The sequence below is a fragment of the Hyalella azteca genome, unplaced genomic scaffold (assembly GCF_000764305.2).
Source record: "Hyalella azteca isolate HAZT.00-mixed unplaced genomic scaffold, Hazt_2.0.2 contig3246, whole genome shotgun sequence".
NCBI lineage: Eukaryota > Metazoa > Arthropoda > Malacostraca > Amphipoda > Hyalellidae > Hyalella > Hyalella azteca.
In genome coordinates, this window is record NW_025933498.1 from 20,722 (window position 1) to 44,402 (window position 23,681).

Genomic DNA, 23,681 nt, shown 5'->3' on the forward strand with positions numbered 1-23,681 from the left:
AAATTGTATTTGCTTCAACAGGAATATAAATAAGTAATAAATGCTCTATAAATAGTAGTATATGCTCAATAAATAACTAATAAATGGTCTATAGCGACGAGTTTAAGTTGCATGGTAGCACAGTTGTTACAGTTCAAAGTACCTAGATCGGAGCAGTAACTATAGGTTCGATCCCAGCTACCTGTTCATGACTGTTCTGGTTAAATCGGCGAGGAGGCCGGGCAGTTGAACACAGCAAAATTAAAGGAGTGAGTTGCGTGTTCGACACAATCTGTGAATATTCTGCGATGTTCTAAATCGGCGACAGGTTTGCCGGCGTAATTAACACTGAAACAGCTATTATTATTATTATTATTATTATTATTATTATTATTATTATTATTATTATTATTATTATTAGTATAGGATTGCCGCTTGTTCGGGATTATAGTGCAAGAAAAAAGGCACATTTGAATTTCACTTTATACTCACTTTCATGCTTTGAGAAAATAATTTATAATATATTTTCCTGGATTTAATTAGCCCTACGTGAGTTAATGCCGATTTAATATATCGACCAAACAATTACTAATATTCATCATAAGGTATAACGAATGCCATTTATTTGTGATTATAAAAAGTAAACGAGAAAGACCTACATCCGCTTCAATAAGCTGTAACATCTGCATTCATTCATGTTTAATTAAATGAATTAAATCATCACTATCAAACATAGATGGGTCAATTATCCTAATAGTGACACACTTTCTACCCATTGATGCAATCGACTATTAAAATCTCCACTCGCCAACTGAGTAACGTCCATTTAAGGTCAAAATAAATAACTACATTTAAGCTAAATAATGATGATAAATAAATAAATAAATGATAAATAATATCAAAATCATCGGAAACGGAGCATTCGCTCAGAAAAAATAGATGGGTTATATTGTTCAAATAGTGACGCACTTCACCCACGTAGCGCCTTGCTACCTTTTTTCCGTGCCAAAATGGGTCATGGTTACCTACACAAGCGCAAAAAACGCAACGCTCTTTGAAAAATGCCCCACTAATTTTTCTTAAATCTATAACGGCGCACCATAAACCTAAAAATCTAACAAAATGATGATAACGGACCATATTTACTATGTACAGTTAGTGACTTTGATCAGATTAAATTAGAGTAATTATCTAATGGTGATTACTCAATAATCATTACCACATAATGATTAATTATTTATACTTGATCCTCCAAACTTATATACGTACAGGCTGCAGGTAATGCAATGGTACTCTTTTATTAGGGAATATTATTATTCATTTAAAATATTGATACGGACAATTATCTCATAAAGTGTTTTCATAAAGCGTTTTCTCATGCGATTTTTTGTTTTAGGAAAATTTTAATTTAATTCTCTAGGAATTTTTAATTCTATAGAATATTATGGTAATAATTTTTTTCATTTAAAAATATTTCTTTCAATGACACATCATTACATCAAACGGCTCAGAATATACCAATTAAGAATTAAAGACCAAATTATATTAGTCAATTATTTTATTTTATTATTTTTTTATACAATTATTTAAATTTTATTAGTCAATCCTATAAAGATTTACTGTGTAAATTCCCCTACTAGTAAACCTTCTACGGTGAATACTAACGAGAATTTTAAACCTTTCAACATCTTCAGAAACTCACAGCTCCAGCGTTCAAGTTTATTTACTAACTAGAAAAGTTGGCAAGCTGAAAAAGGCAATTAAAATTAAATAGTGATGAAACAACGGCGGTAAATAATTTGTTTTTCTGTTCAGTAATTTTATTTAAGAAAATAGCAGCTAAGGAGTAAGCGGAAAATACAAAATAAACTTTGTGGTTAGTGCGTAAAAAGTTTTTATCGTCGTCCATTTGAATGCCTACAAAATTGAACATTGCTTGAATGTAGTACAATTTTCAGCTGATATATATAATAAAACATTATTATTCACAACGCAGGTAACAAAAGCCATAAAAACACCTGTTATTTAAATAATGCATTAATCTTAATCAGCACATATTACGCATTGTTATCTAGTAGAATTAAGTTTATACTAATATTACTAGTGTTAATTCCAAGCATCATCCTTAACTGCAGCGGCAAGCATGTTTTGTCACCGCCTGAAACAACACTCAGAAAAATTAATGTGACATAATGTCCAAAAACTGACACTTTCTTACCCACAGCACGAACAGAGAACGGAAGTAGCTCTGATACGCTCATTTGCTGGGATAAACTAGGTCAGGATGACCCACATCATCGCAAAAATTGAGTCAGTACTTGAACGAAGTCTCACTGATTTCTCCGCTGCAAGGCAGCATTTTTAAAATTAGTAACAAAAATAAGAACTTTTTACTATTTAGGCAGACAATCATCCTTCATTTTGCAAGCCAGTATATTAACAAATTTATCAGTTGGCTTACAAATATAATATAAAAAATCTGTTTAAATTAATAATTTTTACTTCTCGGTGTCAGTTTCGGTTATTTTTGTCGCGGTGCCGAGAGGTTTAGTCACAGCCGCGTCGTCGTCAGTGTTTGCATCCTTGATGGTTTCTTCAGCAGAATGCGGCACAACGCCTGTAAGAAAATTTTTTTATACTTATGCTCAAGTAAAATGCATCCAAGGCTGGATAAAATACCATTTCAAAAAAAATGTTTGATGACTTATTTGCCAGGTAGATCGAAAGAAAGGAAGTATAAAAATTTAAGCATGGAGTGGAATGACCATACGTTGACTGAATGAACGTAGAGAATTCATTGGATGTTAAAAGAAAGAAATTTGAAAAATAGTCTACGTAAACAGTATTCCAAGTTGCTATACACGACTTTCATAAGTAATCCTGAAACTTAATTTAATTTGAACCCTACAGAGTAACGACAAATATAATCAAGATTAAATTTGAGCTAAAAAATTTAAGATTAATCAAAGTGACGGAAAAATCCAAAGCATACAAAAAAAATTTAATTTAATTCGGGCATGAGGTGTGGCTGATCGTTATTGAATTGCTAAACTCTGAACAATACAGCACATAATTTTTTAAATGAAAAATCAGTTAGTTAGCCTCACCTGAAGTCAAGTCAGCATGCAGGGGTGAAGAGTTGTCTGAATCTCGCTGGAATCTCGTATGTTGGGGCGCGGGGAAGTTGTCGCTCTGGGCCAACCCGGGTCTGCTAGCCGAAAAGGTAGAGGTAGATGAAGAGGTTGAGGTAGAACTATCGCCTCGGAAATCCGATTGAGGTCCAAAATGGTTATCATCACGAGTAGAATTTCCACCTAAGAAGTGGTCTGTGGTGTCGAGGCTAGCGTTGGGCGAGTTTGGAGCAAAAGGTGCAGGCCGTCGGTAGATGATATCTTTTGGATGTTCTGAAGTGAATGCTGGACGAAGGGTACTTGTAGAAAAGCCCACAGGGGTTGGAGAATCAAAAGCGTTTCCAGGATTAGGTCCTGAGACATCAGAGTCTTGGTTTCTGGCATGGGGCGAACCACTGGGAGAGGCAGAGGAAAACACATCCAGAGTTCCAGAACCATGATGAGAAGTCCCAACAGAATCAGAAGTCTGTCCTGCATCAGAAGCTAAGGCGTGGGAGGCATTGCCGCTGGAAGAAGAGCCTGGAATAGGACGAAAATTGTGAGCCTGGATTCATGAAACAAAACACAACAGCTAAAGCTGTGACATAAGTTAGAAAGCTTCGAAAATAATACAACTTTGAGATAAACCGCAAATGAACTTTTAAAGCAATGCATTTAAACTGAAAATAAAGAAAATATCGTATTTTTTGAAGGCTTTTAGATTTAAAAAATTATTGGTCGAACTAAACCCATTGGTCGGTACCCGTATAACTTACATAATTTATCAATCATTATCTATATCTTCAGTCCACACCTGAGGTCACATGAGGAGCGAGATGAGGAACATCGTCGGCATCTCTCTGGAATCTCGAGTGTTGCGCCGAATCGTCGCTGCTGTCAACCCCAAAATGGATCGGCGCCGAGGATGAGGTAGCATTGTCGCCCCGAAGGGTTGAGTTGAATCGAAGATGACTTCCGGCAAGAGTAGAGTTTCTATCGGAAAAGCTCACTGAGTGTACCACTGAAACTTTTGTGGTATTTTCACCGTCAATAGAAGTGGAAGGAGTGAATGCTGTTGGTTGTCCGTAGATGGAACCAGTTGGAGTAACAGATGCGGGGTGGTGGCTACCGACACCAAACACTAGAGGAGCGTCATCGCTTTCTCCAGGGTTTGGGCCTGAGATACGGGATTTATCTTCATTGTCGTGGAAATTTACTCGGAAATTTGGATTTGCAGATGAAAAAGTGGAGTTGGGATCGTGTCCTCGACTGCTGGAAGCAAATGCTGGCCCGCCAGATTGGGAACCTGTAACCGTCGGGGAAGCAGAGAAGCTATGATTGCTGGCAAAAACGCTTGAATTTGAAGCGAAGTGAACTGAAGGGGTTGCAAAAATGCTTGAATTCGAAGCGGAGTTACGTGAAGGGATTGCAAAAACGCTTGAATTCGAAGTGAAGTTGCGTGAAGGGGTTACAAAACCACTTGAATTTGAAGCAATGCCACTAAAGTTCGAGGTGCTTGAAAAGTTTGAGTTGAACCTCGAAGGAACAAATCCTGATTGTCGGTTATCATTGTAATGACCCAAGTTGAATGTGCCCGAAAAGTCATCTTCTGAAGTGGAACGAGTTTTCAAGATTTTACTTCCATTTCCAACTGTGTCATTTGAGCCGCTACTTTTATTGGCAATGGGATGTGTTTCGGTGGTGGATAGAGGGGAGCTTTCCAAGCTAGAATCAGTAACTCCTGAGCGATGGAATGAACCATCTGTCTTGTTTTTCGATCCCTCAGTTGCCGGGATGATATCGGTAGAACTGGTGGTAACGTCATCAGGCTTTACAGTGTGAATTTCTGTCGTGTGTCCATCAGAACTTGCTAGGGCAAAGTGTCCGTCATTTTCTTCGTCACTTTCTTTACTCTCTTCACTTTCTTCACTTTCATCATCTTCGTTGTTTGATCTCTTAGCTTTGGTCGAGCCATCTTTTTCCGTAATTTTATCAACTGTTGCTTGTGTAGTTGAGTTGCTGGTGTTGCCACTGCTATTCAGGAATGCTTGGAACACAGGTGGAAAATTAAATTCCAATACAGTTATCTCCTCTTCCACTGAACCATCATCCTTCTCGGTTGCGTTCGAGAAGCCTATTTCAAAAACTTGAAAATGAGAGGTTCCATAATTTGGAACGTCTGTGGTGTTTTTTTCTTCGACGGCAGGGTATCCTCTTGCCAAAGAAGCGACGCACAACAAGAAGGTGAAACTGAGTATCTGAAAAATAATTTGAGTAATTAATAACCTAGGAAACGAAGTAGGTGTTCTGTACAACAAGAAACTGAACACACTCGCTTTTATCAAGAACATTACAACAATTAAAACTAAAATTTTGATAGAGAAAGGACTGAGTTAACCGAATCACAGACATAATCACTCACAGTTTTCCTGTCACCTACTCACCATTTTCATGTTGGTCACAGGAACACGTAGAGTGCAGGTGAAGAAACACGTTTTATTGTCGAGCTCTGCGGTGCTTCTGCTTGGAGACGTCGGAGTGCGCAGGTTTTAAAGTCGAGCTCTGCGGTGCTTCTGCTCGGAGTGCGCAGGTTTTCTAGTCGAGCTCTGCGGTGCTTCTGCTCGGAGATGGATTCGGGAAAAAATGATGTTGATCTGATTCCAGTACCTAAAATATTGCACAATGGCGAATTTTTATTTTGATTTGAATTTAAATAAAAGTATAATTACGTTTTTTTAACTACATGGGGCTTAAGGATTAGTTTTTTAGGTAATGCTAAGATGGTTCTGTTCTTGCGTTTAACCGGTTGGAGCATTAGTGGGAAATATCGATTATCCTGCTCATTATTATTGAAATTGATTTGTTCTATCAGATATAATTATTCAGAACGGGATGTTAGTATACAGTTAATCGGAAAGAGATGTTAGCATACAATTATTTAGTAAAGGATGTTTGATCTCACTCAAGTATCCAAATTCCAATAGTAATTCACGCAATAAAATTCAGACCGCTTTAAAGAACACGTGCAAAAGTGAAATAAAATATTCATATAAGGTGAATACTTAAAAGTTCTCTCCTCAAAAAAAGGAGATTTAATAATGTATGATCGGTCTCTGTTATTCACAGCACTCTTCGGCTAAGGGTCAGCGAGGACAAGCGAAGGTTGTTCCTTATAAAATAATGATTTGTTTCATTGTTGAGCGCCGCATTGACGGAACAAAAAAATCTGTACTCTATTGACACCCTCAGGATAATAATGATTAAAGATCTTTCGTTATCAGTATGGAGGACTGCGTTCATAAGGCCTTGAGGTGGTTTATTAGTTCAACTCTTCAGCCTTTAATGTTGATACACTGACGTCCTTGCCTTCCTAGAAGTGATATACTAACGTCCCTGCCTTCCTAGAAGTGATACACTGACGTCCTTGCCTTCCTAGAAGTGATACACTGACGTCCTTGCCTTCCTAGAAGTGATACACTGACGTCCTTGCCTTCCTAGAAGTGATATACTGACGTCCCTGCCTTCCTAGAAGTGATATACTGACGTCCTTGCCTTCCTAGAAGTGATAATGATATACTGACGTCTCTGCCTTCCTAGAAGTGATATACTGACGTCCCTGCCTTCCTAGAAGTGTTATACTGACATCCCTGCCTTCCTAGAAGTGTTATACTGACGTCCCTGTCTTCCTAGAAGTGATATACTGACGTCCCTGCCTTCGTAGAAGTGGTATACTGACGTCCCTGCCTTCCTAGAAGTGGTATATTGACGTCCCTGCCTTCCTAGAAGTGATATACTGACGTCTCTGTCTTCCTAAAAGTGATATACTGACGTCCCTGCCTTCCTAGAAGTGATATACTGATGTCCCTGCCTTCCTAGAAGTGATATACTGATGTCCCTGCCTTCCTAGAAGTGATATACTGGTGTCCCTGCTTTCCCAGAAGAGACATACTGACGTCCCTGCCTTCCTAGAAGAGACATACTGACGCATCTAGAATAAAGTCTCAGTCTGTCTTAGATCAAGTTTATCGACGTCCTTGCCGTTCTAGAATCGAGTTTAGAAATTCTTCTCGACTTTTAATCATTTAATAATTTAATTCTTGACTTTTAATCGTAACTAGAAGGCGTGCCGCCCGTACGTCTGCAAATTTTCCAGAAGCCAGAAATTTAATTTTTTTCTAGAAATTTATCTTTCTTTTGAGAACTCAATGACGGAGAAGCAATGTCTGCAGCCTCTTAAATTGCTTCAGTAAATTGTTCCTAATTCATTGATATTAATTGAAATAGAAAATAAGTATGATAACGATAAAATTTTTTGTAATTCATGATTTATTTATTTTTAATTTTTATCCTATCAAAATATTTTTTTAATAGTTCACTTTATAATAATATCGTAATCTATGCAAATATTTCAAATAAATAAATTTTTAAACTGAAAATTTAAATAGGTAAATAACAATAATCTATATTTGCTTTTTCGGCAATTTTATTAACCTTTCATTAAATTGAACCTGAATTTCCTTTCATAAAAATATTGAGAATATCATAACATAAAATTTAAGAACGACGTGAATTGATTTTTCTCAATTCGATTAGAATCTTAATAATAATATAAAGAAATATATTTATCACAATTTTTAAGAGCGCACAAACTTTGTATCATTTTACTGAGTTTTTGTAGGATCTTCATTTGATTTCAATATTATTTTTAACTATTTTCTATTATTTTCTAATTTCAATATTAATTTTAACTATTTTTTATTATTTTTTAATTTCAATATTATTTTTTTTATTTAAAGATTAAAGTTCGTTGCCGCGCGTTATTAAGCGCACAGAGTTGTGTTATTTATATCTTTCTGTAACAAGCGTGAGGTGTAAATTTAATTATTGAATTATTATTTAATTCAATTTAAAATGTCTTTGCTGTTTTCATCAATTACAGCAACTCAATTGGCTTTAAATGTTGAAATCATTGAACGAGCTTTATGGATAGCAACACTAAATTTATGTCAAAATAAATTATCTATAGTAACTTCAAGTAAAGGTTAGGTTTGACTAAAGTTAGTAATATTTAAAATTGCTTGAATATTGTTGAGTGCACAAATAAGTCTGGAAATATTTATATTAACAAGTCTTCCCGTTTACATGTTATAATAATTATTTCACTAATATTCTTGCGAACAGGTGCTTGAATTGAATACATTAATACTCCTATCCGTTCTGCAGATGGATCCCTAACAAAATTTAGAGCCGAGGGCGGCTCTGGATTAAGTAAGGCCTAGGACTCGGGGAGCACAGTCCACCAGCTTCCCTATGTCCGCTTTTCGGTCTACATTCCGGTCCCCGAATCAGACACCTACCAGCGCCTGGTACTTATTCTGCCAACTCTTGCCCTACTCTCAGGAGACCATAAAGTCGGCCAGGAGGTTCTGACTAGTCGCTGATTGCGATCAGTTGGCCAACTGACCCAGAATAACTCTTACGCGAACACATAGCAACTCTGGGGCGGAGGCTGAAGCGTACCTTGAATTTTGTTAGGGTTGTAGGTTGAAACTTTTTTGGGGGGGTAAATTTTACGGACCAAACATTTAATGAGAAGTGAAGGGTGCAGTGTGAAGGGTGCAGTGTGAAGGGTGCAGTGTGAAGGGTGCAGTGTGAAGGGTGCAGTGTGAAGGGTGCAGTGTGAAGGGCGAAAGGCTTGCATCACACAATTTATTCAGCCTGTGACGTAGGTTGAATGCAGAGATCAAAGTTGCTACGCTGAACGCATACAAATCTCTGGATGTGGCGGCGAGGATTCGGAAAATAAATTGAAATTTCTGTGAAAATAGTTCAAAAGCAAGTAAAATACCAAATAAATTCATTACATCTTCATTAAAAACGTTCTGGAGATCAACTTCATCATTAGTGCTAAGTTTGAACTGATAAACGTTTCAGACATTTTTTAATGAAGATATGGAGAATTTTCTAAACTTTTTTTTGCTTTTAATTTTTCTGCTGAACATGGAGTTTACGTAGAAAATAATAAAAGTAATTAGTGCGTGCATAAGGGAATGTTTCATGTTCATCTCAACTTGATTTATTATACTTTTCAGTATTGGACAAAAGTTCTAATCCTAAAATGTAATTTACATAAAAACAGTTCGAGCGATTTCAGTCCTCAAAGCTTTATTTTTCTTGCTTATAGACAAAACTACATCTAATTAGGATAATACATCTAATTGGGATAACTATAGCCATTTGGGATAACTACAGCCAATCAGGATAACTACAGCCAATTAGGATAACTACAGCCAGTTAGGATAACTACAGCCAATTAGGATAACTACAGCCAAGTTGGGATAACTACAGCCAATCAGGATAACTACAGCCAATTAGGATAAACTACAGCCAATTAGGATAACTACAGCCAATTAGGATAACAACAGCCAGTTGGGATAACTACAGCCAATCAGGATAACTACAGCCAATTAGGATAAATAAAGCCAGTTAGGATAACTACAGCCAATTAGGATAACTACAGCCAATTAGGATAAATAAAGCCAGTTATTAGGATAACTACAGCCAGTTAGGATAACTACAGCCAATTAGGATAACTACAGCCAATTAGGATAACTACAGCCAATTAGGATAACTACAGCCAATTAGGACAACTACAGGCAATTAGGATAACTACGGCCAATTAGGATAAATAAAGGCAGTTAGGATAACTACAGCCATTTGTGATAAACTAAGATAAAATCCGACCAGGTATGACAAGATTTTTTCATCATTATTCATTGATTAATTTCAAATTATTTTTTTATTGCGTATGGGTGGAAAAATGCCGGCCAAAAATGAGTGTTGTATTTTAATTGGTTAGTTAATTAGTTTGATTTGAATTAATTGTTTTTATTTTAGTTAATTATTTTGATTATAGATTTTGATTTATTATTTTGCTATTTAATAATTATACAATGTTGAAACAATATTATAATGTTCGTTTGTAAGACCAACTCACAATATTTAAGCACATGATCAATAATGATTCATCCTGCGTTCATTCATTGTCCATGCACTGATACGAATTTTGTAAGGTATATTATTTTGTATGCAATTCATACAAGTTTTTCATTATCTGAAAATTTTTTGTCCGATATATAGACACTATTAGATGCAGGTATTTTCTTCTAAGTGGAAACTATGATACTTATTTTTTAAATACTCATATTCTTTTTTCTTCTCAGGTCCCCAAATACTTCTTCTCTCTGATACTCTTTTACATCTCAGACAGTAACATTAATTTTATTGTCAGATACTTTCAGTTACTGCGATACTTTTTTCTGCGATAACAATGTATTACTTTTTTTTCTCAGGCGTACTCAAACATTTTCAACGAAGCTGTTGAATTGCTTGAACTCAAAGACAATCCAGTGTTCACTCACTAACCTAGAATGCCTATATAATATTGAACATATATAATAAAATTTATAATAATAAGTGCCAATAGGATTTTAGTAATAATATATTAATTAACAAGTATTTCATTTTTAAGTAGCTTAAACTGTGAATAAATCGTGGATTTAATCAAGAATAAATGTTAATTGATTGTGTCATAATTCGATTCGTCACCATAATTTTGTAATGTAGAAGAGAGGTATTGAATTCACCGCTTAAAAGTCCAGAGTGATGTTTAACAAATGAATTTATATACATGTTTTATGTAACATTAAATTTATTCACATTATGAGCCTTTATTTTACCCAATTTAATTTAAATGATTTTGTTTACATTATGAGCCTTTATTTTACCCCATTTAATTCAAATTGGCTCCAGTTTCAGTTCAAAACTTTAAGAACTGCATCAGTTCTGAAGAGAACGTTGTGAAACATTTATATTATCATTAAATTCTTTTTATTTATATTACCGTGGCACATTTATATCGTATATTATTTATATATAACGCACATACTTCAATTACATCGGATAGATCATTCATGGATTGCGATGAACTAACGGGTCATTTTGCTATATTTTAATTCCTTTTACATACAACAAAAACCCAATAAAGAAAATATAATCGTGCTTTTGTTCATGTCTCTTTACTTGGCTAATTTGATTTCGATTTTTTAGTTAACTTGAGATAATTTAGACTTCATAACTGTTTAAATAATAATAACTAATAAAGCAGTAGGTAATAATATAATAAATGAATTAAATAATAATAATAAATTAGAATCAACAGTAATGAAATCAACTTCAAACCGGCAATCAGGCAATCACACCGAGCGGTTATTTTCGCAACAAACTTCCGACGAAAAAACCGACATGAGTCACCATGCTTTGCAATGCAGCTCATAGCTCCTGTATATATACACATCATCCTCATTATCATTCTTATATAGTTCCTCATACACAACACGCTCGGCCTCGGTATCCTTGAGGCGCGTTCTGAATTATCATTTTAACCCCGCAGAATTTTCCAGAATAATTCCAGTATTAAAGTTATTACAATTCTAGCCGCGCGCCTGCATCTGCCCAGGTTGTTGCGGCACGCAGGATGTTGCGGTGACTCGTAAACCGTCGACTGAATCTTACTCTTACGTCTTCAAAAGAACGTAAGAGTAAGATTTAGTAATAGCTTACGATTCACTGCAATAATAAAACATATCAGGGAACGTAGGAGTAAGATTTATTAACAGTTTCCAATTCACTGCATTAATAAAGACATATCAGGGAACGTAGGAGTAAAGTTTAGTAATAGTTTACGATTCACTGTATTAATAAAGACATATCAGGGGAGCGTAAGAGTAAGATTTAGTAACAGTTTACGATTCACTGCATTAATAAAAACACATCAGGGAAACGTAAGAGTCAACAGTTTACGATTCACTGCAGTAATAAAACATGTCAGAGGTACGTATGAGTAAGATTCAGTCAAGAGTTTACGATTCACTGCAATAATAAAAGATATCAGTGGTGTGTAAGAGTACAATTCAGTCATAAGACCACGATTCATTACAATATTAAAGACGCATTTGGTAAACGTATGAGTTAGATCCAGTCAACGGTTTACTATATATCAGAGGAATAACTTGTAACGTATAAGTAATATTCGAAACGAACTGAATCTCACTCGCTGGCTCCACTGATATTTATTATCGAAGTGAATCGTAAACTTTTTACTTAATGTCACTCTACCATGTGCCCTTTCAGAATTTTGAAATTTCACGCGTTTAAAATGGCAAGAAAATTTATAATTTTTTCTGAGAAAATTTCGAAGACCAGATCTTCATTGATTAAAAATTAATTCAACAAATAGAATTTTTTTGCCATATTTGGAATTCTTCGAAGAATATTCTTGATTTTCTATCGTTGTTTCTAATTCTCTTCTGTTCAAATTTAGCATTTCTGAATAATTCAGGTGTAAAATAAATTTTGCATGAGTTTTATATATTTTCATGATCCTTTAAGAATCTTAGGCAACTAAAAGAAAAACTTCAACGCATGCCATTGAAAATAATAACAGCTCAACAGTGCAGTGCTCCCATTAGAGATAACAGCAACACAGCGGTGCAGTGCTCCCATTAGAGATAACAGCAACACAGCTGGTGCAGTGCTCCCATTAGAGATAACAGCAACACAGCGGTGCAATCATTAAACTCTGCATGATGATGGTGAAATTTACAAAATTTTATGTTTCCGTTGGACGTTGGTCAATCTACATTTTTGACCATTGGCCGCTAGCGTCTTGTTATCCTTTTGACTTTATTTGGTCGATAATACCGAGGGAATTTTGAATTGGATTGAAAAATTTAGTATGAATCAAAAACTTGAATTTAAATTGAGACATTAAATATATACTTAAAAATTTTATTTCAATGGGAGCATTTAATGTCTATTGAAAACATGAATTTAAATTTAAAAGCTAATTCAAATTATAAAATTTAGTTTAAAGTGAAATAGTGAATTGAACGGGAAAAATGAATTGAAATGAAACAATTAATCAAAATAAAAAAATATAATGTATAACTGCAAGATTGAATATCGGTTGCAAAATCGAATTTAAATTGAAAAATTTAATTCAAACTGATAGTTACAATACAATTGAAAAATAAATAAATCAAATTAAAATCTTTTCGCAGAATGATTCACTACATTGTCAAGATGTAACTTTAATAAGGAATGTAATAATGTTCAATAGCCTTTATTAATCATATTAATTAACCTATCTTTCATGAAGTTCCGAATTGGTACCGCTAAGTATACGAAGATGGATAATGACCAAATATGATCATTTAGGTAATACAACATACATAATTACAACGAAGTGACATTTGATTTGGAAAAAACCAAATACTTTTAGATCCCCTCAATATGAGATAATTTATGATTAGATTAGATTACATTAGATTTATGATTACATTATTTATGATTACATTAGATTTATGAAATAAATAAAGCTTGTCATAATATTCGACAATGAACTGCATATTGAAGCTAGTTGTCTACGGGACATTAGTAACTCTGACGAATTCATTCTCAAGCCCACATTCATAATCATTAAACAACACCACATTCATAATCAGTAAACAAAACCACTTCCATAATCAGTAAACAACACCACTTCCATAATCAGTAAACAACCCACATTCATAATCAGTAAACAACCCACTTTCATAATCAGTAAACAACACCACATTCATAATCAGTAAACAACCCACATTCATAATCAGTAAACAACACCACTTCCATAATCAGTAAACAACACCACATTCATAATCAGTAAACAACACCACTTCCATAATCAGTAAACAACACCACTTTCATAATCGTTATACAAGCACACTTTCATAATCACTAATCAACAATCCAAGAAATTAAATAAACATATTTTTTCGTCAAGTAGCAATTAATAGCTGGAGGTTTTTCAGAAAGTGGGTCAAACATCATAAGTTCAAGAGATGGAATATAAATGTCAAAAAGTGCAGTCTCAGAGATGACTCTAGTAGTAAAGTATTCCAGTAGCAAAGTATTAGTATTCTAGAGAGTAAACTAATTGAAATCAATCAAATTTCCATGCGATAAGGAATACTTCGATTTGACATGTTCATTAGTTATCAAATGATATCCTGCATAAAAGTCTATGAAAAATTCGCATTGTGGTTAATTACGAAAAATTAGTCCCGATTTTGACTTGAATTACCTTGAGTGCGATATTAAAATGTCGCTCCTGATAAACTTTGTAAATCTACTATATTTTATTGAACTATTGAACGATTTCAACTCAGGGCATTGATGTAAATTTGCTGGACCGAAATCTTATTCGAAACGAAGAATTGATGATTAAAACGTCAATTAAATGGAATAAATTTGTGTTTCTTTACCCTTGTAATGCGATATATATTGTACGAGCCTCGTGAGGCAGATTATAAGAGCTATACAATGCTAGTGAGGCAGCCAATCAGAAGTTAGCGGTGCTAGTGAGGCAGCCAATCAGAAGTTAGCAGAACTAGTGAGGCAGCCAATCAGAAGTTAGCAGGGCTAGTGAGGCAGCCAATCAGAAATTAGCGGTGCTAGTGAGGCAGCCAATCAGAAGAGCGGCTTTTCAGTGGCTACATGGATCAGCGTCGTTGATACTCCAGGTTAAAATCCTCTGACACACTGAGTCAAAAAATATCCGACATACTGAGTCAAAAAGCCCCTCACACGCTGAGTCAAAAGCCCCTGACACACTGAGTCGTAAGCTCCTGACACACTAAGCTAGAAATCCTCTGACACACTGAGTCAGAAATTCTCAGACGCACTGAGCTTAGATGTTCAGTACATCGGTGTATGTTAGATCATCACTAATCAGACTCAAAATAAAAAAAAACCTCAACTGTTATTGTGAAATATATCTTATTTCCTCAGTAATTACTTGAAACAAAAGGCTTAAATTTTCTAAATAGATAAAAGCTTTCACAAAGATCACCGCGTAGTTCATTTGAACGCTTGTAATTAGTTAAACTAAATTGAATTTCGTTTCCTAAAGAGGATCTCCAATAAATATTGAATGTAACATAACGTTGACTAAGGAATCATAAATAATATAACCAAGGTTAATTTTAGACAACTTTAATTCAGTTGGCAAGGGAACAAATAAATGTAGTTGTTTCTACTTAATATATTAATAACTAAAAAAAGAAGATCCGAAACCGAGATCCTGAATAAAGTGCAACTTCGTTCGCAATAATATTTTTCTTGTTATTAAATCATCGTGTAATCTAACAGAATAACAACGGAAGAACAGTAGACAATAATTTAAAAATATGAAAAGATTGAGTCAGAAAAATAGGGTATATTAAGAAAAATATTACGAATCAGTTGTAGAAATGTATTAAATCGTGTGCTTTGACAATGCAGATACTCTAGGCTTGGTTAGAAATAGGAAATCTTAAAATCAGCAGTATGGTACTACACACTATGTAAGGGATTGTAAAGAAAACCAAAAGTTGCAGAGAAATAAGAAAAAACTGAATTGTTCAGAAGTAAACAATTCAGGAATTTTCACTGTTATAGATAATTAGAAAGATTAAGAATCACTTGGAGGCGCGGGTTTATCATAAGCTAACTGAGTTCCGCCCGAATTGTTCTGGTCAAAAATGTACTTCTTGCGAAGCTCATGAAGCTCCTGGCGACGACGTAACTTGGTAGCTTCATCGTCAGATTCTAGGGGCGGATGTTCAGTTGCTGAGGACTCCTCTGCGCCTTGCCGCTTGGCAAAACCAGAGCTCACTCCTGGTCTTGAAGAATACAAAAAATTTAAAAGATTAGGACACCAAAATGACTGGTACTTACATTCATGTCAATTACTCTATTGGAAATCCAAAGTGGAAGCTTTTCAGACAGCAGTAATTTTTGAATGACAGAATATAGTAACGAAAATCAATATTTGCTTCTCCCAAGCAACATTTTCTTTCGGGTTTGAACAAAGTACCAGGCAAAGAAAAAATTTTCAGTTAGGGCGACCGGGGAAAGTTTTGTTAAAAATTTCGATTAATGAACATGCAAAATCCATTATTTAACGACATACCTGAGCCAGCGAAGCCACCCGAGGATGGGAAGGCAGGGCTTCTCGCTCCAGAAGAGAAGCTTGAGCCATCGAAGGAAGAGCTAGAAAAGCTTGATGACGAATCAGGCTGACCGGCACTAAAGAAAGTGGGGGCATTGATGCTATCAGGCTCTTGACTTCCGAAAGAAGGGGCCCCAAATTGGCTTTCCGAAGCTACTTGCCCAGATCCAAACTGGTCAGGTGCAAATGTATCTTCCCCGCTGTTGAAATCGTCCGCTGATCTCCGATTAAATTGCTTTGCTGATGATCCAGATGAAGCTGCTGGTTGGATTGCTGAAGGAGGAAGTCCAGCCGCTCCAACTCCAGAAACGGAACGAGCAGTGGTCGTTGGGACCTTGGTTGTCGAGTCATCAGCGGATCTGCGAACGAAATGCCCTGATGGTGCAGGAGCTGAGCTTGAAGGTGACCCAAAGGGAGAAGCAGGACGACCATCAGAGCTTTGGGCTCCACCATTGGCGTTACTCGCTGATGAACCTTGGCTTCCAAAAGTCGAAGAAGGTGATTGGAAACCAATAGATGCTCCTTGTCCAGAAGCGCCTACAGATGGACGTCCAATTCCAGAGGATGACCCTGCAGAAGTTCCAGGCTGTTCTTGAGCAGATCTCCGTTGGAATGTACGAACGGGAGTGCTTGAAGCTACTGGTTTGGATGAAATAGAGCCGACGTTTGATGTAGAACTGCCGAACGACGTCGCTCCCCTGTTCGAAGACTCAATTGATGAGTTCCTCGCCGATGCTGACACAGGCCTCCCGAAAGTAGAAACACCAGATGGGGATGCTCCGCTTGATGGAGTCAGCTGAGCTGATCTGTCAAAACGAGATGAACTTGCAACTCCAGAGTTGGATGAAATAGGGTTAACGCTTGATGCAGGGCTACCGAATGTCCCCGTTCCTCTATTCGATGACTCAATTGATGAGTTTCTTGCTGATACTGACACTGGACGTCCGAAGGTAGACACACCAGATGCAGATGCTCCGCTTGAAGGGGTCAACTGAGCTGATCTGTCAAAACGAGATGAACCAGCAACTCCCTGATGGGAGGAAGATGAACCAAGGCTTGATGGAGAGTTACTAAACGACGTTGTTCCTCTATTGGAAGAGTCGAATGACGAGGTCCTATTTGATGCGGACGATGTGGCCCCTGTCTGTGCGCTTGAGGTTCCGAAAGAAGCAACTGCGGAAGGAGACGCTCCGCTTGAGGAAGCAAACTGAGCAGACCTGCGAACAATAGAATGCGAAGCACCAACAGATGTGCTAGAGCGTGAGCTGTTAGATCCTCCTTTCAATCCTTCGTCGTTGGTGCTGGAGGAAGCAACTGCAGAGGGTGAAAGTCCCCCAACCGACGTTACGGGCGAACTGTTATCATTTCCGGCCGATCGTCGGACAAAGCTGCTTGATCCGCCAATGTGTGAAGTAGAACTTCCAGTAGGAGTCTTGCTATCTTTATCTGAGTTTCCATCTTTGCCGGCTGAAGCACTTCCACTTGCAGAGGATGCAGCTCCAGTTGGTGAGAGTCCAGCTGCTGGTGCAGTGTCTTCTCCAGTGGATCTTCGGACAAAGCTGCTTGCTGCTCCAGATTGTGATGAAGGAAATGCGGCGGGACGCTTGCTGTCGTCATCTGAGTCATCATCATCATCATCGCTTCCATTAGCGGAAGATGTAGCTCCTGATGGCGAGAGTCCTGCTACAGGTTTTCCCGCTGATGCGCTGTCTTCTCCAGTGGATCTTCGGACAAAGCTGCTTGATCCGCCAATGTGTGATGTGGAACTTCCAGCGGGGGTCTTGCTATCTTTGTCTGAGCTTCCTGCTTTGTCGGCTGAAGCACTTCCACTTGCAGAGGATGCAGCTCCAGTTGGTGAGAGTCCAGCTGCTGGTGCAGTGTCTTCTCCAGTGGATCTTCGGACAAAGCTGCTTGCTGCTCCAGATTGTGATGAAGGAAATGCGGCGGGACGCTTGCTGTCGTCATCTGAGTCATCATCATCATCATCGCTTCCATTAGCGGAAGATGTAGCTCCTGATGGCGAGAGTCCTGCTACAGGCTTTCCCACTGATGCGCTGTCTTCTCCAGTAGACCTTCGGACAAAGCTGCTTGATCCGCCAATGTGTGAAGTGGAACTTCCAGCAGGAACCTTGCTATCTTTGTCTGAGCTTCCAGCTTTGTCGGCTGAAGAACTTCCACTTGCTGGGGATGCAGCTCCAGATGGTGAAAGTCCAGCTACTGGTGCGGTGTCTTCTCCAGTGGATCTTCGGACAAAGCTGCTTGATCCTCCAATGGTTGATGCGGGATTTCCAGCAGGAGTCTTGCTATCTTTGTCTGAGCTTCCTGCTTTGACCGCTGAAGCACTTCCACTTGCAGAGGATGCAGCTCCTGATGCTGTGAGTCCGGCTACTGGTGCAGAATCTTCTCCAGTAGAACTTCGAACAAATCTGCTGGCCACTCCAGTATGTGGTGAAGAGGAAGCAGCGGGACGCTTGCTGTCGCTGTTTGTGTCATCATCATCATCATCATCACTATCGTTACCAGTGGCGGAAGATGCAGCTCCAGTCGGGGTAAGTCCAGCTGCTGGTGCTCCAGCTGATGCAGAATCTTCTCCAGTGGATCTTCGAACAAAGCTGCTTGCAGCTCCAGAATGTGATGCTGAAGGAGCAGCGGGAACCTTTTTATCTTCAGCCGAGACATCATGGTCAACATCATCATCATCGTCGTCATTTCCAGTGGCAGAAGATGAAGCTCCAGATGATGATAGTCCAGCTACTGGAGCATTATTTTCTCCAGCAGATCTACGGACAAAACTGCTGGCCGCTCCAGAATGTGATACAGGAGAAGCCGCGGAATGCTGGCTATCTTTATCATCTTCATCAGAATCATCGTCGTCATAATTTTTGGTGGGAAGGGATGCAGCTCCTGATGGCGAAAGTCCAGCTACTGGTGCTCCAGACGGAGCAGTTCCTTCTCCAGCTGATCTGCGGACAAAACTGCTTGCAGATCCAAAGTGGGATGCTGGAGGACTGCCAGATGCAGCTGTACTATTAAATTTAGACTGCGCGTCATCGGTATCTTCGGCTGATCTCCGCGTTTTGTTGGCCTTCACGTCTCCTCCATCTGTTGCTTCCTCCCCAGTTCGGTGGAAGAAACCTAGGATGCTATGAATAGTAGAATTAAAAGAAGTGGAGTTATTTTCTCCAGATGTGGATGTCGCATTGGAAGTATTGTTTCCGGAAGTAGCATTTCCGAAGGTACTGTTTCCGAAAGTAGAGTTCTTTCCTGGCAATGCAGTTTCTTCTCCAGCGGATCTGCGGACAAATCTGGTGCCATGTGCAGTTTCTGATGCTGGATTTGAAACAGTGGTCTTGCTATCTTTATCTGAGCTTCCAGCTTTGTCGGCTGTAGCACTTCCACTTGCAGAGGATGCAGCTCCAGATGGTGAGAATCCAGCTGCTGGTGCAGTGTTTTCTCCAGTGGATCTTCGGACAAAACTGCTTGTTCCTCCAACGACAGATAAGGGAGTTCCAGCAGGAGTCTTGCTATCTTTATCTGAGCTTCCAGCTTTGTCGGCTGTAGCACTTCCACTTGCAGAGGATGCAGCTCCAGATGATGATAGTCCAGTTGCTGGTGCTGTGTCTTCGCCAGTGGATCGTCGGACAAAGCTGCTTGATCCTCCAACGGTTGATGCGGGAGTTCCAGCAGGAGTCTTGCTATCTTTATCTGAGTTTCCGGTTTTGTCGGCTGTAGCACTTCCACTTCCAGAGGATGTAGCTCCAGATGGTGAGAGTCCAGCTGCTGGTGCAGCGTCTTCGCCAGTAGATCTTCGGACAAAGCTGCTTGATCCACCAACGGTTGATGCGGGAGTTCCAGAAGGAGTCTTGCTATCTTTATCTGAGCTTCCAGCTTTGTCGGCTGTAGCACTTCCACTTGCAGAGGATGCAGCTCCAGATGGTGAGAGTCCAGCTGCTGGTGCAGTGTCTTCTCCAGTGGATCTTCGGACAAAACTGCTTGCTCCTCCAACGGCAGATGAGGGAGTTCCAGAAGGAGTCTTGTTATCTTTATCTGAGTTTCCAGTTTTGTCGGCTGTAGCACTTCCACTTGCAGAAGATGCAGCTCCAGATGGTGAGAGTCCAGCTGCTGGTGCAGTGTCTTCGCCAGTGGATCTTCGGACAAAGCTGCTTGATCCTCCTACGGTTGATGCGGGAGTTCCAGCAGGAGTCTTGCTATCTTTATCTGAGCTTCCAGCTTTTTCGGCTGTAGCACTTCCACTTGCAGAAGATGCAGCTCCAGATGGTGAGAGTCCAGCTGCTGGTGCAGTGTCTTCACCAGTGGATCTTCGGACAAAGCTGCTTGATCCTCCTACGGTTGATGCGGGAGTTCCAGCAGGAGTCTTGCTATCTTTATCTGAGCTTCCAGCTTTGTCGGCTGTAGCACTTCCACTTGCAGAAGATGCAGCTCCAGATGGTGAGAGTCCAGCTGCTGGTGCAGCATCTTCGCCAGTGGATCTTCTGGCAAAGCTGCTTGATCCTCCAATAGTTGAAGCGGGAGTTCCAGCAGGAGTCTTTCTATCTTTATCTGAGCTTCCAGCTTTGTCGGCTGGAGCACTTCCACTTGTAGAGGATGCAGCTCCAGAAGGTGAGAGTCCAGCTACTGGAGCAGAGTCTTCTCCAGTGGATCTTCGGACAAAACTGCTTGATCCTCCAACGGTTGATGCAGGGTTGAGCGTTGACCCTGGCGATTTTGCGTTGGTGGTGGCGTTTGAATCCTTCAGTAGGATGGGTCCGAAACTCGACCCTGAACTTTTGTCGGATCCCACTGAGTCGCTGGTTTGTCCATTAAATGGAAGACTGTAAGTCAGAGTGCAGAGGCACACGACAAACAAAAATGCCTGAAACGAAGAAAATAACCGTTATAAAAGTATTAAATTGTCTGTCTTTTAACTCAAAGAGTTAAGGGGAGCGTCTTAGAACAACTGTACTACCGTCGGCGTTTCTCAATAACTTTTTTGTTATACATTTATTAAGATTTTTAGAAATTCATACTATTTTTTCCTGATGATCATTTTAAAACTTGGTACACATATGTAAAACAGAGATCAGAGCATTTTTATTCACGTAAATTTTTCGAAAAAACTGTAAGAAAACGTGAAATACGTAGAAAACGGCATTAACGGCAAAAAATTAACGTTCTACAACATTGATAGACATATCATTCGATTTGTAAAGACCACATCTACCGATCACCCGACCATTTTTTCCGAATTACAATTTTTTTGGTGGGGGATTTTTATTTTTTTTCCAGTTTTCGCAACCCCCCACCCGTTTTTTCAATGTATAATCGAAACTAAAACGAAATCGAAAAAAATGACAGGGGAATCGACATGGATTTTTTTGTGAATTGAACGATATATCTCTCAATGCTGTAGGTTGAAAATCATGGAGGGGATAAATTTTTAATATGATAAATTCAACTTTTCAGGAGAGTAAAAAAATTTACTTTTGAGATCATTGAAGGTATCGGTTTTACTTGTTCTTCGACGGCTGTCGTGAACGAACAAATGAACACACAAACATGACTTTGGGCTCTTTAAATGTGTAATTTTTGGACCTTTAAAATGAGCCTAAAACTGGAGACGTCGAAATTTCCAATTTTGGCCAAGAAGCTCCCCTAAAAACAATTTCAAAGTTCGTTCCGAATCAGAAGAGTTCGGAATTTAGAGTATAGAAATTCATCCATGATACAGATTTGGCTTAAGTGAATGTAGCGCAAAAAAAATTAATGCAAACTTAGAAAGCTAATTTATAACAAATGGTAACAGGATTTGAAAAACATTTCATTTCAGCAGTCCTGTAAAATATACATTTAAAGAAAAATGCGGAATGAATTCTTTCTTATCAGTAACCTGTACAACAAAATTATAAAAATTCCTGAAGTTTTATTGAATGAAATTATTTAGGAGAAAAATTGGTTATTCATGTCAATATTATGTTCAGAGAAAAAATTACTGGGATTTTGGCAAAAACTGACCACATATTACAGCGGCAAAAGCAGCAACTACCAGTTAATGTTTCAGAAAATATTGGCAAATTCTTCTTTTATAATTAAATTTATTTACTAAAAGAAACCACACTGCTGGCTCATGTCATTTAAAGCCAAACTCGGTCTCTTACCAACTTCATTTTGGCAATAATCTTGATCCTACGGAGGCAGAAGCGTTCTCTCCACGAGACCTGAACCACTTCTCGGCGAGGACTGCAGGGACCGCCAAGTTTTTATAGTCCCCGCTGAGCGCGAACCCCGTACGAATATCATTACGCTCGTCACGTCCACTTTCCAAAGTCAGCGGCGATGTTGCAATGCAGTGGACACTTTAAAGTAAACCCAAGCACGTGCGGGTGGCGTCGCTCAGTGCATGTGGATAACCTGGTGTTTCGTAGCTTCCATTTCAGTGTTGGACAATGCATTTATTGGTAAACCTATATTGCTAATATGAAGATTCTAGATTATTTTTGTTATAAATTAGGTTTATTAATGGGGTAACCTAAGCAAAATTACATACTACATTTTTGCCATAAATTAGGTTTATTAATGGGGCTAAATTAAGCAAATTTACATGATACATGATATACCCATTGCATTAGTTCAACTTAGTCTTTCGTCCATTTCAGTGTTGGACAATGCATTTTTTGGTAAACTTGTATTGCTAATATGAAGATTTTTGATTATTTTTATTATACATTAGATTAATTAATGGGGTTGACCGTAGCAAAATTACATGCTACTTGATAAACTCTGAGCAATTATTTTTATTATACATTAGATTAATTAATGGGGTTGACTTTAGCAAAATTACATGCTACTTGATAAACTCTGAGCATTAGTTCAAGTTACTCTTCGGTAGCGTCCATTTAAGTGTTGGACAATGCATTTTTTGATAAACTTGTATCGCTAAAATGAAGATTTTTCATTATTTAAGTGAACTTATACTAGTTGAAGGACGATTTCATTTAATTGTAATTATACATGAGGTATGCAAAATATCATAATTCGTGATATGCTAAATGAATTAGATGAACGTGCTCTTCGATAGCGCCCGTTTCGTTACTTGATAAAGAATTTTTTCTGAACTTTTTAATTTTTGATTATTTCGTGGAACTTAAGACATATTGATGGTTCGAGATTATTCTTATGATATATGATCTTGAAAAAGCAAAGTAATGTGATAAAATTCAAGATAAAATGTTTTAAATGATAATTGGAAAAATAACTTGATTTCAACAATGTGAATTACAGAAATAAATATTCAAAAATATCGTTGCTCAGGAGGAACAAAATCTGAAGATTAAATACAAGTTGAATAAACTTAGCAATCGATTAATTCTAAGGTTAGCAGCCAAGCTGCATAATTGATGAGTCGAAGAGGCAATAAACTCTGCTTGACCCTCAAGTGATTCTGGACGTTCAACTTGTTTATCCTACCAATTCGTGTAATAAATTTTTTCGAGAGTTTATTCATG

General features: G+C 38.0%; 2 protein-coding genes across 3 annotated transcripts; both read right to left on the minus strand.

Moving 5' to 3' along the window:
• Positions 1 to 1,799: 1,799 nt before the first annotated feature.
• LOC108666300 (dentin sialophosphoprotein) lies at positions 1,800 to 5,710 on the minus strand. Its single transcript, XM_018153143.2, has 4 exons — positions 5,534 to 5,710; positions 3,904 to 5,347; positions 3,087 to 3,629; positions 1,800 to 2,596 (listed from the first exon to the last, which is right to left on the minus strand). Exons 1-4 carry the CDS (start codon positions 5,540 to 5,542, stop codon positions 2,478 to 2,480), a joined length of 2,115 nt encoding a protein of 704 aa, XP_018008632.1. The 5' UTR covers positions 5,543 to 5,710; the 3' UTR covers positions 1,800 to 2,477.
• A 9,456-nt stretch (positions 5,711 to 15,166) lies between these two features.
• LOC108666299 (uncharacterized transmembrane protein DDB_G0289901-like) lies at positions 15,167 to 22,404 on the minus strand. 2 transcript variants are annotated; one of them, XM_018153141.2, is made up of 3 exons: positions 22,335 to 22,404; positions 16,141 to 21,052; positions 15,167 to 15,845 (listed from the first exon to the last, which is right to left on the minus strand). In XM_018153141.2, the coding sequence occupies exons 1-3, from the start codon at positions 22,341 to 22,343 to the stop codon at positions 15,640 to 15,642; spliced, it is 5,127 nt and encodes a 1,708-aa protein (XP_018008630.1). In that variant the 5' UTR covers positions 22,344 to 22,404; the 3' UTR covers positions 15,167 to 15,639. The 2 variants fall into 2 exon arrangements, with proteins under 2 accessions (XP_018008630.1, XP_018008631.1); XM_018153142.2 differs by having other exon boundaries at positions 15,782 to 15,850.
• Between the last annotated feature and the right edge of the window lie 1,277 nt (positions 22,405 to 23,681).